Genomic DNA, 17,092 nt, shown 5'->3' on the forward strand with positions numbered 1-17,092 from the left:
ATGAATACACTAAGCAGATTCAGAAGGATGTAGGTTGCAGTAAGTACTGGGAGATGAAGAAGCTTACACAGGATAGAGTAGCATGGAGAGCTGCATCAAACCAGTCTCAGGACTGAAAACCACAACAACAACAAAGAACAACATACCGAGTTTCAGAATTAACGAACAGAAGTGCCACTGTAAGAATGCAGACTCTCGGTAGTGATGGAGAGAGATTGAAAGGGTTGTATGGGCGCACGACGGCAAGGTCTCCAGCGCCCGCTCAGTACAGATTGAGACGGGTGTCAAGAAAATACTCAGAACAGTAAGATAAAACAGAACTAAAACACAGGTAACAAGCTTGGAAAAATATGTGCCTACCCGCACCGAAGCGTGTGACGAAGCATGCCGTCAGCAGTAAAACATGGACAACACAGGAAGAAAGTGGCAGAGGGAGGTAAAACAATTTAGCAGATGGAAGTGGCTGGCTGACCGCAAGGAAAAAAGGGAGGAGCCGGCCACTCTCCAATACACTAAACCCTCCAGCCTAAAAGTTTAGGCCAGAGTCCAGACACATCACAAAACTTTAAAACCTTTGATACACACATCTCATCATTAGCTAAAACACAGGGCAGATCCCCATCAACGTGTGCTTCTGCCCTTGCATCGCGGTATGAAATGCAGTCTGTTAAAATGTCTGTCACCGCCAGCCATTCTTCCTCCCACAACTCCATGCACTTCTTGTGGAGTGCAGAAATGACAGACTGCAAGGGAATAGGACACTGGACCACATCTTGCTCTCTGCAGGAGTCCTTGGCAACCCAATCGGCCTGTTCATTGCCCCATATTCCTACATGACCAGGTACCCAGCAGAAGGACACCTCCTTACCCCGCCGTTGGAGCAAGTACAGTTGGCCATATATCAGCTGGACCATCTCCTCAGTTGGGCACAGATTCTGCAATGATTGTAAGACACTAAGAGATTCGGAGCAGAGGAGAAATCGATTGCCCCGAACACGATTCATCTGCTCAAGTGCCTTCAGGATCGCGTGGAGCTCCGCTGCGAAAACGGTATATTCATCAGGGAGACGAATCCGGGTAACATGATCAGGGAACACTACAGAACAGCCAAGGAAATTTCCTTGTCTCTCGGTAGTAACACTGCAAAAAGCGTTCTCAGGCTTCTAGCTGCGTCAAGTGTTTAAAATGCCACCACCTTTCAACCAAGCACTCCTTGGCATTTGTCACAGAGAGGTCTCAACACTAGGGAAATGGTACCTGCCCGAGAAAAGGAACCTTGCATCTATACCTTTTTTCCAATCATGAAGAAACCAATGAGGCTAAAACATATAGATCCTGCACATAGCACTGTCCATACCCAGAACATCTCCATCAGTTTGGTTTCAGCCGAACAGCCGGGTGCTCTTGTGGAGAATTAGGAACTTTCGAAAACATTTCTTTATACTGACAGACTCACACACATACAACCCGAACTGAGTGTCACAACACAGGACAAATTCTATGGCAGCCAGACGATTGGTACCTACTGAATGGCATAACTTTACATTAAATATATAAACAAGAACAATCATATAAACAAATAAGGACAAACACACAAGCACTGGAAAGGATACTTGGAATGACACCGACACAAACACAGAAACAGACTCAGATCCTGAAACAGATACAGACAGTGTGATTAGTATATACATGTAAGTGATGTAATTGTTTATTAAGCTTAGGTAGAGTAATACCTGTAGTGCAAATGACATAAATGGTTATTAATCTTAGATAAAGTTTTGCCTTACAGTGAACACAAACACAATGCACGCAATGAGTAGAAATAAGGAAGCCGAAAAAGCGTAAATAACGTACCGATTGTGCCTTGCAAAAAGCACATACGACCTGTAACAAATGTAATATAAGAGTAATAAAATGCACATCTGTACACATAAATGTCTCAAATGAGTATTAAAGATGTATTTTGTACGCTACCTCGAATGTGACAGGCTTCAAGCTTTGCCCAGCCCTCAGATCCGAGGCAGATATGTGGTGGGATCTATAGCACAAATATAGGCACTTTCTTACTATTTTTATTCAGACTTCTTAAATGCAAGAATCTTGGTATTTTAGAAAATTTCTCCGAATTTATAATATGTAATAAAGTTACAATTTCATAACATCTTTTCTATCTTTCTAAACTCTTATTAAATTCCTATCTTTTATACATAAATCATCAATTTCAACGTTTTCTGTTTTTTTAATTTCTTTCAAGTCTGCAAGTATTTAAAGCTGCAACATTATGAAACCTTATTAAAAATAATAAATATCACATACGACACACAGAATGCACGTAAAATTTCATATCGTGAAAATACGATATGTCTTAGTAACAAGGTGGCAGGTCATTTGTAAGTGTCAGCAAATAAAATAAAAAAAATGTCAAGTGGAATGACCGCTGATGGGCTGCCCTTACATACTCTAGCTGCCGGCTATGCTCACGGAGTCGCCATGTATGCGCATACGTTGACTCTGCACTCTACTTGCCCGATTCAAACACGTCATCCGTCGATAAACACTGCACTGAGCTGCAATCCGCCGTGTCTTGTAATGGTGTTGTCAGGGATTTTTATTTCTATGCCTTCTTTAATTACACAGACCCAGAAACGCAGAAGCCGCTACTGCGAGCCACGACAGAGTTTTCGTCAAGTTTGATTCGGCGACGTATTCTAGACCACGCTCAACTACAGAGGATTTTCGGGATAGCATATACGATAAAATCTCGCACTCTCTTCCCTACATTGTTCTACAGTGCGCAGTGTTTGTCCGACGTGAGATTGGCCATAGTCATATGATATCTTGTAGACACTAGGTATTCTGAGACCTGCCGCATCTTCAAATGATCTCAGTAATTGCCAAATTTTTGATGTGGGCCTAGATATAGGGTTGATTTTGTCTCTTTTCTACAGGTGGCTTATACTGTCCGACACGAAACTACAGAACGGTAAAAAAGGAGTTCCTTTTCCTGCCCCACTTACTGCGATTCTTGATTGAGATCACTTCATTTATTCGGCAAACGTTGTAGGCGTTGTTCCTGAAGACCTTGCGTAGGTGATTCAGCTCATGGGGCAAGCTGTTGGCATCTGATATCGTTCTTGCATACCGAGCAAGGTGGCGCAGTGGTTAGCATACTGGACTCGTATTCGGGAGGACGACGGATCAAACCCGTGTCCGGCCAGCCTGACTTAGGTTTTCCGGGATTTCCCTAAATCGCTTAGGCAATTGCCGGGATGGTTCCTTTTAAAAGGCACGGCCAACTTCCTTCCTCATCCTTTCCTAATCCGTTGGGACAGATGACTTCGCTGTTTGGTTCCTTCCTCCAAACCAACCAACCAACTAACCAACCAACCGTTTTTGCATCATTACCAATATTTGTAACGTTACGCGCTTCTCTGCTGGGTCATAATGGTTGCTGGCGCGCAGGGATCGATCTGTAGGCGCTATGGCCAAGGTATCTGTTGCGTTTCTGGCGGACAAGGACGTCAAGGAAGGGCAGTGCATTGTCTTTCTCTACTTTCGCAGAGTGTTGGATGTTACTGTTAATGCTGCTGAGATGTTCTCAGAATTCGAGAAGTTTTCGGCAACCAGTCGGAAGAAACAAATTGGTTTTAAAGGGGCCGCGTGTAAGGTAATACTTCAAAACTGTCCATAAAGAGGTCTGCAACAGCTGGAACTAAAGGGCTTCGCGCTGTAACGTCGTCTATCCGTACCAGAATCAGCAGTCATTCCACTTGACAATGGCGAAGGACAGCTTGGTCGAAAGCTCGTGGTATTTTAACCACCTGACGAGGCTGAAAGCTCGAAAATATTTTATTCAGAGTGGTCACTGGTCTGTATTGCACGAAAAGGTCATTTAACAATGACCATTTCCTACGTTTCCTGCACTCTCACGTGTTTTACAGGTGTTCATAGTGGTTTTTGCTTTTGTCTTAAAGAAGATATGTTTTGGTAGTGTACAAAAGCGTCTCACCGCAGAACCGGTTTGACGTCTCACAAAGCCCTTAGAACGCATGAACTGCGGAGCCCCTATTCACTTCTTATATTTTGTTAAATGCATTATTCAACTAACATACAAGATTTTAAGGTAAAGCATAATACTTTTTTTCTATTTTAAGCACTTACAGGTGCTATATAAAGATGGAATTTCCGTTTTCCCTTCCAGTTCCCGATAACGTATTCCTGTATTTTTCACGGATGTGATACTAGGCGGACTCTGCGACGGTTGTTACACTCCTGCTACCCGCTTTTACTCAGACAAGAGAAGCAGTAGTATGACCGTGGTGCCGAAAACACTTGTTTTTCTTGTTATGAGACTATCATCCACAGTAGTGAGCTGAAGTAAATATTTATTGCGCTTACCTACTGCCACATTTTACGAATAGTTTACAAAGCTTTACTTAAAGTAGCGGCCTTCCGCCTGAGGGCAGTCTTCTGCTCGCTATCACAAGGATTTCTGAACACATTCGAATATACCTAGGATTCTGCGTACTATCAAATGCCTCAACAACTAGCGCAAGAAGAAATGCTTTATCCTCGATAGGTGATGCGTTAACAACGACAGAAAAATGTCCCCCAGGTACGGCTAAGTGGAATTTGTGACTCAAGTTTTGACAACAGTGTTGTCGCTTCTAAACGGATTAAGGACATGCGGAGAACCCTGAACAATGCCCTGCCTCAAGGATCACTCCTGGTTCCCATTCTGTTAAATTTCTGTATGGGTGACATGCCACCCACTAGCTCAAAGAAAATCTCCTATACAGGAAACCTGGCATTAATGTGACAGAACAAAGATATCAAGGACTGTGTGTGACTTCACGTTATTGAATGAGAACTTTTGGAAACGGAGACATTAGCCAAACCCTAACAAAACAGAGGTAATCTCCATAATAAAGAGACGTACAGGAAGTTGCACGTATTATTTGATGCCTTCGAAGTTTCCAGTCTGCCCGGGTGTCATAGTCAGCCATTTCCCAACAGCCGGGGATACGTAGATTTGTCCGGCCTCAGGTGGATGGTTTTTCATTTAAAAAAAAAAAAAAAAAAAAAGCACGTGATACTGTTCCAAGGAATCTAGATTGGAAAGCATTATATGTGGCAACTATAGACGGCCTCTTGATTAAAATAATATAAGAAAAATATAAAGATGACACATGCCAAGTTAAAATCGATGCATATTTTCGCAGAAATTTACAATAAGCGAGGATCTGTTACAACGCTGTCCTTTCACCAACATTATTATATATTACATATATATAAGCTTAGCGCCCACTGCTTCTCTCGCGTAGACTGAATGGTCTGCACAACCTTTTTTTTTCGTTCGTTGATTTTTTAAGCCCTTCACAAATTGCAACATCTTCTAAACTTTTCACGTTAAATAAGGTCATAGAAGTGTGGTTTTTGCCGAATGTACTTCTGACCAAAAAGCGAGTCTGACAGCTGGAGTCCAAGGTTTTTATTAATCATTCACGCCTTCTGCGTTCTTGTGGTGGTGTTCCCATAGAAACTTCACCTCTGAAACATATTTCTTTGTGTCTAATCGAGAAGTGAAATACCGGTTTCTTTAAAAGGATTTTTTTATTTCTGATTGAGAAACCAAATAGCAATTAGCGTAGTTCTAGTTTCAAAATTGCCTTAATAGCGACAAATTTTCAAAAAGCCTATCATTTCCAATTTCATCGGGCTAGAAATATAATTTTGAAAAATCCCTTATTGAAAGATGCTTACAGTATTTCGGCAGATTTAAAGTTTCTGTTCTTAGGGGTTTGGGCTGGGCGCTGGTGGGTCAGTGAATCAGTCTGGCCTCAGTCTGGCCCTATTCCACCCCGTTAGGGGCTGAATTTCCAAAAACATTGAAACACGTATTGTTTCATTTCTAACTGAGAAACGAAATATCAGTTGTCATATATAGATATAGCTTTAAAAATGCTTTCACAATGAAATATTTCCATAAAACATTTCACCACGCTCTATTTCACCACCTAAGGGGTTGAGTATCCAAAAACAATGAAAAGTGTATTTTTTTTTTTATTTCTAACAGAGAAGCCAAATAAAAATTTTCACATCTGTAGCTTCAAAAATGCTTCCATAATGAAATACTTCCATTAAAACTGTAAAACTTTCATCCTCTCTTTCACCCCCATTCCCCCATACGGGTTCAATTTCTAAAACAAGTGAAACACGTATTTTTCATTTCAACCAATACGCCAAATTCAAATTTTCATAGATTTAGCTTTAAAAATACATTCTTAATCAAATATTTCATAAAACTTGTCTGTAGGGGTTGAATTTTCAAAAGCACTATTACACTTTTTTTTTACTTCTAACAGAGAACTCAAATACCAATTTTCATAGATCCAGCTTTAGAAATACATTAGTAGTTCTTTAGTAATGAATTATTTTCAAAAAATCTTTCAACCACTATTGTCTCTCCACAGGGGTTAAATTTCAAAAAATGCTGAAACAAGCATTTCTTTATTTCTGACCGAGAAACCAGATACCGATTTTCGTAGTTTAGCTTCAAAATTGCCTTACTAGCGACATGTTTTCAAAAAACCTTTCAGTCCCTATTTCACCCTCTCCGAGATGAACTTTCGAAAAATCCCTTCTTAAACGACGCCGAAAGTATAAGATAAACACCCTCTCGAGGAAGTGGTGCCAGCAGTGCCAAACGTTGTCGAGAACGTCGTCCTGTTGCTCGCGGCACTGAAAACTCGTTTTCGAGCACGGAATGTGTGCAAATCAACGCTCCAAGTGAATGGGTTGTTTCATTGACGCTTTTTATGCCACCTTCTGAGGCCTTTCCGTGTCGATTCTCAGCGGCAGTGTGTGTGAAATATTTCCGTCGGCCACCAATAAGAAAACTGGGTGATTTTAACGTGGGCGTCGCAGTTCTGACCTCCAACACAGAGGAGTCAAAAGATGAGGTGAAATGTGGGCAACAGCGGGTGTGACGGCCCTCGCATCGTGTGACACGTCCCCTGTGGAGTTCGAAAGAGTTGTGGTGTTTGGTGTCAGTGTGACATCACTGACCCACCTTACACCCCAGATAAACTTCTCAGGTCTGGCCTTTTCTTAGCGTTTCTGTTTGAAGCGTCGCCGTGTCCGAGAGTAAGATTGCAGAACGCCACGCTTTTGTCCCATTACAGAGATAGGTTGTAGGCACCTTTGAGCCAAATTTCACTCTTTTGCGTCGCAATTGGGCACAATTATAGGGTTTCAAAAAGAGACCCATTAATTATGTGAGAATATTTTTAAGGAAGACTGTTGAATACTTGTATTAAGATGTTAAAATTTCTGAGCTTATGTTTATGTTGAAGGAAAAAGCACTATAATGAGGAAATCTCAGTTAATTTTAAATAATAAGCTGTAAAATGGCACTGCAATCTCGTTGTTTCTATAGAAATTTTAATGATAACAGCACTACTGATTTCTGTGACTCTTGTTGCAAACTGTATGAGGGAGAATTAGATTTGAGCCCCTTAAGTAGCGGTAGAATAGGTATGTACTAAACATTTATATTAAAATGTCGATTTAACATTGTGTGTATTGTGTATCTAAACTGGGGACCTAGAAGCGACGGAGAGGCCTCGTCCCGCCGTAGCCCTCAGTGGTTCCCAACCCCAAGACAGGCCACAGCAGTCCACCCACCCCACTGCCACCCCTCATTGAAACCAGGGTTATTGTGCGGTTTGGCCCCCAGTAGAACCCCCTCTCCCCTCCCCCTCCTCCCCCGGGACGTCTCATACCAGACGAGTGTAACCCCAAATGTTTGCATGGTAGAGTAATTATGGCGTACGCGTACGTGGAGACAGTGTTCGCGCAGCAATCGCCGACATAGTGTAACTGAGGCGGAATACGGGGAACCAGTCCGCATTCGCCGTGCTAGATGGAAAACCGTCTTAAAAACCATCCACAGGCTGGCCGGCACATCGGACCTCCACACTAATCCGCCGGACGGATTCGTGCCGGGGACCGGCACGCCTTCCCGCTCGGGAATCAGCGCGTTAGACCGCGCGGCTAGCCGGGCGGGCGTCGGTTTAACATTACCTCGTTCTGTTTCGGAGTTTAGAACGTTTATAATCCGTCTATTGTTTCACAAATAATTCAAAATCGTCATCTGGCGTCCAGTGTGTACTATGAACTTCAGTGACTTGCTACTTCTACTGCACAAGCTTGAATATGCTAAGAACTGGAAATTCTAACAGCATTAACATTTGTTTTCCTTCTTAAGTGGTAACTGCGCCTTAACTAAGACTGGTTCGGGCTCCCTAAATAACAATAAATTTTAACATAAGTTCGTACTCCAGGCGGGCATAACGAAACGAAACAAGACAAAATCACACTTATTAGGTAGACAAACGTGTATTAGCCATGGAGACATGTTACCACACATCGTATGCGATTGATTAGATTGCTTGGGAATTAGGAGCAATCAGCGATCGACCGTTGCAATATGCGATTCGCGGATAGAGCACGTGTCGTGGTGATGGATTGCTGCGACCAGTCTGTCCTGTGTGGAGGCTCTCAAAGGGATAAGGGGCGTGCTTATGCCTGGTTTACACCGAAGTGAATGGAAGCGAACAGAAGCGAATGAGGATTCGGAAACAACTCGCTTGTATTAACTACCATTCGCTTGTATCTGTGAAGAAAGAACGGACAACACGATCGAAGCATGGCCTATGAAGGCTTCATTAATGTTTTTTCTCGCTAATAATCGTCGCACAGGATTATATTATAGATTGAGAGACAATGCAAAACTTTGATACTGACAAAGGATTATTTTGCGTGGCGAACGCACTGATGTTGAGGGAATAAGCAAAGAGGAACAGGAAAAGAAAAAATAAAGTGTCTGACTTTGTAAGTAAGCGTGAAATGCGTGGACGGTATGCACTTAACACTGAATTGCAGCTCCTGGTTTCCTTGATTCTAAAGTCTGAGCATATGTCAATGGGCGCTTTTCGCTAGCTTCCCGTCGCAATTGAGGAGGATATTTAAAAGTAGAACGTTAATTTTTTATGATCAACATAACTTGAAGAAAGGCTAACGTTTACACTGTGGTTTTTAGCAACTGGAGTCATTTACGTTAGTGATGGTTTCACATTTCACTAGCAGCTATATCTCGTATAGTTTCTGATGTCTGCAGTGACATATGCAAAGCACTTCAAGAATTTTGTTTGAGTACCTAACAGCAAAATAATGTCAATCAAGTACGATTAATGAAATCTGAAATATAGTGCTTATGACTCCTCCCATAGTACCTATGATATCTATATTTTTCTGTCAGCAAGATTGCATTCTCTTCATAACACTGCATTGCTCACGCAACCAACGTCAACAGAATTAGCAAGGTACCAGGCAGAAGTTTTCTGTACAGTTAGCGCCGAAGCGGAGAGGACAAGAACATCTTTTGATGGTTCGCTAACAGACCGACAGCCAGTGGATCACGAGTGAATGCGAACCGAACACAATCAAATTCAGTTCGCTCGCACTCGCCTACCGTTTACACAAGAGGTAATTCCCGTTCGTTGACGCAAGTTCGCCTGTGTGTAAGCCACGTTTGTGAGGGTAGCCTTCTTTTAACCCAAGAAAAATAGGTGATTTTCGTGTGTTTTTTTCAAGTGAAATATAAAATAAACGCTAAATCTGATTATAAAGTTATATTCCGCACAGTTTTGTCTTTATGAAATCTTTTACCTTTGCAGCCTAAACATTAGTTATCGGCGAAAATTCCCGATGCACTCCTACTGGACGTGTGACAAAAATATTTGGTATAAGATATTTTCAATGTATTTTCTGTCAGCAGTCAGATGGAAATTGAAAATAATAAGTTATAAGAAGAAGGTCATTTGTCAAAAACAAAAAAAATGTCATTTTCTTCGCCCATAAAATGTAGAGAAAAGCTTGCACCTAAATGTCAACTTTTGAAAATGTCGACTTTTAAAGGTAGCACAAAACGGCTACGTACACTGATAAGAGAACTGAGTTTAGCTTCCGGCGTTAAATTCCGAATAAATTGTATGCACTGCTCTCAAGTTTCATTTCCAGCCAATTTGAAAAATACAGCTTCGGAAAAAAAGTTTTAAAATTTTGGGTTACTTTTTTTTGTAGCTAAGTTACACATGCGTCTAGTCATCGATCCCTGGAGCATGCAATAAACCTTCCAGATCCAAAAGAAGGTCCTCCATCTTCTTCGTTGCCATGGTGGTCCTGCGGGCCTGTTTGGCAGTTTCTGTCATCTGCTGCTCTGCTCGGTGGGTATACTTTTCGTCAGCTTTTGTGCAGAAATTGTAACAGGCTACCCGATCTCTAGTTCGAGAGCGTTTGTAACTTCTATAATGCCTTTTAGGCAGTCATTGAAGTTAAATGCTGCCAAATTGGCGGCAGTGTCGACTTTTTTTCCCCCCGCTGTGAATGGTCTTCGGAGAGACTTTTTCATAAATCGTCTTATAACTCGAGACCGGAGTGGTGGTCACTTTCAACAGCTGCTGTTGTCAGATTACTACTTTATTTCCTTCTCTCTGCTCTCTTCTCCGTGCCACTTTTATTTGGCCCACGCTGTAGATGACCTTTACAGGCGGAACTACACCACATTAGAAAATGACTTCATAAATGATTTTATATCTTCCTTTGTCGTAAATATATTCCACTTCCCGTTAAATCCATGGATATCAGGCTCGTTTTATCTGCTCAGATGAGAAGTGACTATTTTTTCAGATTTTTAATAAACTGTCTTCGTCGTGTAAGAATAGCCTTTCGCTGCGCTAAAACAATGACACATCCACTAGATAAAATCTGATTGACTAGGGATATTATTTAACAGTTCTCATGCTTAAAGTCAAAATATATCACTTCCGATTACTTTCTTCTTAAATACTGTTCATTAACTGACGGGAAACAGTAATAATTATTATTCGTGTAAGTTCCAATGTTCACTTATCAGTCAGATATCTCTTTAATCCAAAACGTTGGTCAGTAAGCCTCACAGATTTTAAGACGAAGGTAAACATTGCATAACGATATCGATTACTTAAATGACCACCGAGATCAGATACCGGGCTGGTCCCCCAGTTCCGCCTCAGTTACACGACTCACAGACATTTGAAAAACGTTCGCACTATTTCATGACTTACACTAGACGCAGGCAGCTGTTTTCGGTGATATAACGCTTTCTAAACTTAAGTCGGGCACTTTCCACAATGAGGAAACCCTTCACTGTTGCCTATATCCCGTCGAGCAGTTTCTTTCTTTCCTTCTTTCTCGGGCCTTTGTCCCGCTCGAACGCGAGGTCTCCTTTGTTATGACGGATTTGGCCGTGTTAGTTGCGCAGGGTGGCCGGATGCCCTTCCCGCCGCCACCCCGAATCCCCCGGGACGGAATTAGTGTACCTCAGCTGTCTGTATCTAGTGTAAGTCATGAAATAGTGCGAACGTTTTTCAAATGTCTGTGAGTCGTGTAACTGAGGCGGAACTGGGAGACCAGCCCGGTATTCACCTAGTGGCATGTGGAAAACCACCTAAAAACGACATCCAGGATGGCCGGCATACCGGCCGACGTCGTCAATCCGCCGGGCGGATTCGATCCGGGGCCCGCGCGCGTACCCTAGTCCAGGAAGCAGCGCGTTAGCGCTCTCGGCTACCGTGGAGGGTCCATATCACGTCGAGCGGTATTTTATCGAAATTACCTTATCCATCAACAACTTCAAAATTGGTTTCATCAGTCACTATCGGATTGAAATAGAAGAGATAACCTTCGAATAAACATCAGTCTGAGGCCTTCTAGAATTTTCTTGTAAGAAATCGAACTTCACTAACTTCAGTATATTTTCAGTAGACGTAGTTGACACACATTAAGTTTACATTCAGATTATTTTACGATTGCTGAAAACATACAACAGTCATGCAAGTTCAAGACCTTATGTATAACATACATTTTTGTATACTCATTTCAAAATCAATTTTTAACAAAGCGCAGAGATGATGCTGACAATGGTGCCCCAACGTTCACGCAGACCGCGGACCGTCGGCTCTCACGGGATAGTGACCCGCACTGCCGACTTGCTTGCGCCGTTGGAACACCGACGTATCACTTGTCAGGATCTCCTCCGTGCAACATGAAGCAAACCGAAAATACCAACATTTCACTACAAAAATCACAGAAATAAGTTTACATATTTAAACATACATTATACCTTACCTGGTATTTCTCAAGCGGAAAACAAGGACAGTGCTGCTATTTAATTTTAGCACTAGGAAATGCACAATATACACTACTGGCCATTAAAATTGCTACACCACGAAGATGACGTGCTACAGACGCGAAATGTAACCGACAGGAAGAAGATGCTGTGATATACAAGTGGTTAGCTTTTTAGAGCATTCACACAAGGTTGGCGCCGGTGGAGATACCTACAACGTGCTGACATGAGGAAAGTATCCAACCGATTTCTCATACGCAAACAGCAGTTGATCGGCGTTGCCTGGTGAAACGTTGTTTTGATGCCTCGTGTAAGGAGGAGAAATGCGTACCATCACGTTTCCGACTTTGATAAAGATAGGATTGTAGCCTATCGCGATTGCGATTTATCGTATCGCGACATTGCTGCTCGCGTTGGTCGAGATCCAATTACTGTTAGCAGAATATGGAATCGGTGGATTCAGGAGGGTAATACGGATCGCCGTGCTGGATCCCAACGGCCTCGTATCACTAGCATTCGAGATGGCAGGCATCTTATCCGCATCGGCCTCGTATCACTAGCATTCGAGATGGCAGGCATCTTATCCGCATGGCTGTAATGGATCGTGCAGCCACGTCTCGATCCCTGAATCAACAGATGGGGACGTTTGCAAGACAACAACCATCTGCACGAAAAGTTCGACGACGTTTGCAGCAGCACGGACTATCAGCTCGGAGACCATGGCTGCGGTTACCCTTGACGCTGCATCACAGACAGGAGCGCCTGCGATGGTGTACTCAACGACGAACCTGAGTGCACGAATGGCAAAAACGTCATTTTTTCGGATGAATCCAAGTTCTGTTTACAGCATGATGATGGTCGCTTAAGTGTTTGGCGACATCGCGGTGAACGCACATTGGAAGCGTGTATTCGTCATCGCCATACTTGCGTATCGCCCGGCGTGATGGTATGGGATGCCATTGGTTACACGTCTCGGTCACCTCTTGTTCGCATTGACGGCACTGTGAACAGTGGACGTTACATTTCAGATGTGTTACCACCCGTGGCTCTACCCTTCATTCGATCCCTGCGAAACCCTACATTTCAGCAGGATAATGCACGACCGCATGTTGCAGGTCCTGTACGGGCCTTTCTGGATACGGAAAATGTTCGACTGCTGCCCTGGCCAGCACATTCTCCAGATCTCTCACCAATTGAAAACGTATGGTCAATGGTGGCCGAGCAACTGGCTCGTCACAATACGCCAGTCACTACTCTTGATGAACTGTGGTATCGTGTTGAAGCTGCATGGGCAGCTGTACCTGTACACGCCATCCAAGCTCTGTTTGACTCAATGCCCAGGCGTATCAAGGCCGTTATTACGGCCAGAGGTGGTTGTTGTGGGTACTGATTTCTCAGGATCTATGCACCCAAATTGCGTGAAAATGTAATCACATGTCAGATCCAGTATAATATAATTGTCCGACGAATACCCGTTTATCATCTGCATTTCTTCTTGGTGTAGCAATTTTAATGGCCAGTAGTGTAAGTAGCCGAGTCCAAGCTACGTGTGGTAAGTGGGCAAACGACGTCAGTTTTGGGTGTAGCGCCGTGCCTGCGAGCTGCTACTGCTTGTGCCGTGACGATGCCAGTTGTGTAAGAGACGTGTGTGTGTGGTGTTGTGTTACAGCGGACCACCTGCGCGAGGTGATGGTGCCGGTGCTGGAGCGCTGCACACACGCGGAGGACGAGCGCGGCGGCGAGCTGTGCGCGGGGCTGCGGCAGGGCGGCCGCGACGCCTGCCAGGGCGACAGCGGGGGGCCGCTGCTCTGCAGGTACACACACACCGGCACTATCGATGTCGGGGGTGCGATTTGTAGATATTTAAAAACATATCCTTATTGACTCTGGAAAACATCGGAGAACTTGTTTGTATATCGATATATCGATGGGAAATTCGTCGATATATCGATATGTTTTTTTTAACAGGCATAGTACAGATAATTGCAAAACACTATTAGCCAACAGCAACGGCTTACAGCGCTCCACTTCCAACAAGTTTATACAAGGGAGCTTCAATAAATAATGCTACACAATTTTTTTCTGAAAGCAGGGCACTGAAAGACCTGAGTCGAAACAAGGCCCCGGGAGTGGACAACATTCCATTAGAACTACTGACGGCCTTAGGAGAGCCAGTCCTGACAAAATTCTACCATCTGGTAGCAAGATGTATGAGACAGGCGAAATACCCTCAGACTTCAAGAAGAATATAATAATTCCAATCCCAAAGAAAGCAGATATTGACAGATGTGAAAATTACCGAACTATCAGTTTAATAAGTCACAGCTGCAAAATACTAACGCGAATTCTTTACAGACGAATGGAAAAACTGGTAGAAGCCGACCTCGGGGCAGATCAGTTTTTGATTCCGTAGAAATATAGGAACACTTGAGGCAATACTGACCCTACGACTTATCTTAGAAGAAAGATTAAGGAAAGGCAAACCTACGTTTCTAGCATTTGTAGACTTAGAGAAAGCTTTTGACAATGTTCACTAGAATACTCTCTTTGAAATTCTAAAGGTGGCAGGGGTAAAATACAGGGAGCGAAAGGCTATTCACAATTTGTACAGAAACCAGATGGCAGTTATAAGAGTCGAGGGGCACGAAAGGGAAGCAGTGGTTGGGAAGGGAGTGAGACAGGGTAGTAACCTCTCCCCGATGTTATTCAATCTGTATATTGAGCAAGCAGTAAACGAAACAAAAGAAAAATTCGGAATAAGAATTAAAATCCATGGAGAAGAAATAAAAACTTTGAGATTCGCCGATGACATTGTAATTCTGTCAGAGACTGCAAAGGACTTGGATGAACAGTTCAACGGAATGGACAGTGTCTTGAAAGGAGGATATAAGATGAACATCAACAAATGCAAAACGAGGATAATGGAATTTAATCGAATTAAGTCGGATGATGCTGAGGGAATTAGATTAGGAAATGAGACACTTAAGGTATTAAATGACTATCGCTATTTGGGGAGCAAAATAACTGATGATGGTCGAAGTACAGAGCATATAAAATGTACACTGGCAATGGCAAGGAAAGCGTTTCTGAAGAAGAGAAATTCGTTAATATCGACTATAGATTTTAGTGTCAGGAATTCGTTTCTGAAAGTATTTGTATGGAGTTTAGCCATGTATGGAAGTGAAACATAGACGATAAATAGTTTAGACAAGAAGAGAATAAAAGCTTTCGAAATGTGGTGCTACAGAAGAATGTTGAAGATTAGATGAGTAGATCACACAACTAATGAGGAGGTATTGAATAGAATTGGGAAGAAGAGGAGTTTGTGGCACAAGTTGACAAGAAGAAACGACCGGTTGGTAGGACATGTTCTGAGGCATCAAGGGATCACAAATTTGGCATTGGAGGGCAGCGTGCAGGGTAAAAATCGTAGAGGGGGACCAAGAGATGAATACACTAAGCAGATTCGGAAGGATGTAGATTGCAGTAGGTACTGGGAGATGAAGAAGCTTGCACAGGATAGAGTAGCATGGAGAGCTGCATCAAACCAGTCTCAGGACTGAAGACCACAACAACAACATGATGGTTTTATTCACGATTGTACCCTAAAGTGCCAAAGAAACTGGTACGCCTGCCTAATATCGTTTAGGGGCCCCGCGAGCACGCTAAAGTGCCGCAACACGACGTGTCATGGACTCAACTAGTGTCTGAAGTAGTGATGGAGGGACCTGATGCCATAAACCCTGCAGGGCTGTCCATAAATCCGTAAGAGTACGCCGTGATGGAGATCTCTTCTGAACAGCACGTCGCAAGGCGTCCCAAATATGCTGAATAATGTTCATGTCTGGGGAGTTTGGTGGCCAGCGTAAGTTTTTAAACTTAGGGGAGTGTTCCTGGAGCCACTCTGTAGCAATTCTGGGCCTGTGGGGTGACCCATTGTCCTGCTGGAATTGCCCAGGTCCGTCGGAATGCTCAATGGACATGAATGGATGCAGGTGGTCAGACATGATGCTTATGTACGTGTCACCTGTCACAGTCGTATCTAGATGTATCAGGTTTCCCACATCACTCCAACTGCACAAGCTGCAAGCCATTACAGAGCCTCCACCAGCTTGAACAGTCCCTTGCTGACATGCAGGTTCCATAGATTCATAAGGTTGTCTGCATAGACGTACACGTCCATCCGCTCGACACAATTTGAAACGCGACTCGTCCGTCTAGGCAACATGTATCCAGACGTCAACAGTCCAATGTCGGTGTTGACGGGTCCAGGAGTGGCGTAAAACCTTGTGCCATGCAGTCATCAAGGGCACACGAGCGGACCTTCGTCTCCGAAAGTCCATATCGATGATGTTTCGTTGAATGGTTCGCACGCTGACACTTGATGATGGCCCAGCATTGAAATCTGCACCCATTTGTGGAAGAGTCGCACTTCTGTCATGTTGAACGATTCTCTTCAGTCGTCGTTGGTCCCCTTCTTGCAGCATCTTTTTCCGGCCGCAGTGATGTCGGAGTTTTGATGTTTCACCGGATTCCTCATATTCACGGTACACTCATGAAATGTTCGTAAGGGAAAATCTCCACTTCATCGCTACCTTGGAGATCCTGTGTCCCATCCCTCGTGCGCCAACTAAAACATCACGTTCGAACTCACATTAATCTTGATAACCTGTCATTGTAGCAGCATAACCGATCTAACAACTGTACAAGGCACTTGTTCTGCCTGTTTACACATCTCTGTATTTGAATACGCGTGGCTGTACCAGTTTCTTTGGCGCTTCAGTGTAATACACCATACTATTCCCAACTCTTCTGGCTACAAAACTGTAGTTGTTAACATAATCTCCATTCAGTGTGATG

At 43.3% G+C, this 17,092-nt stretch overlaps 1 protein-coding gene across 1 annotated transcript in view; it reads left to right on the forward strand.

The window, feature by feature from the left end:
- LOC124594367 (serine protease nudel) overlaps nucleotides 1-17,092 on the forward strand; it is a 184,126-nt gene that overhangs the window by 58,004 nt on the left and 109,030 nt on the right. The window contains exon 7 of the mRNA XM_047132735.1: nucleotides 13,902-14,046. Coding sequence (XP_046988691.1) covers nucleotides 13,902-14,046 — 145 coding nt within the window. The remainder of the gene's footprint in view (nucleotides 1-13,901; nucleotides 14,047-17,092) is intronic.

The sequence above is a fragment of the Schistocerca americana genome, chromosome 2 (genome assembly GCF_021461395.2).
Source record: "Schistocerca americana isolate TAMUIC-IGC-003095 chromosome 2, iqSchAmer2.1, whole genome shotgun sequence".
In the NCBI taxonomy this organism is placed as follows: Eukaryota; Metazoa; Arthropoda; class Insecta; order Orthoptera; family Acrididae; genus Schistocerca; species Schistocerca americana.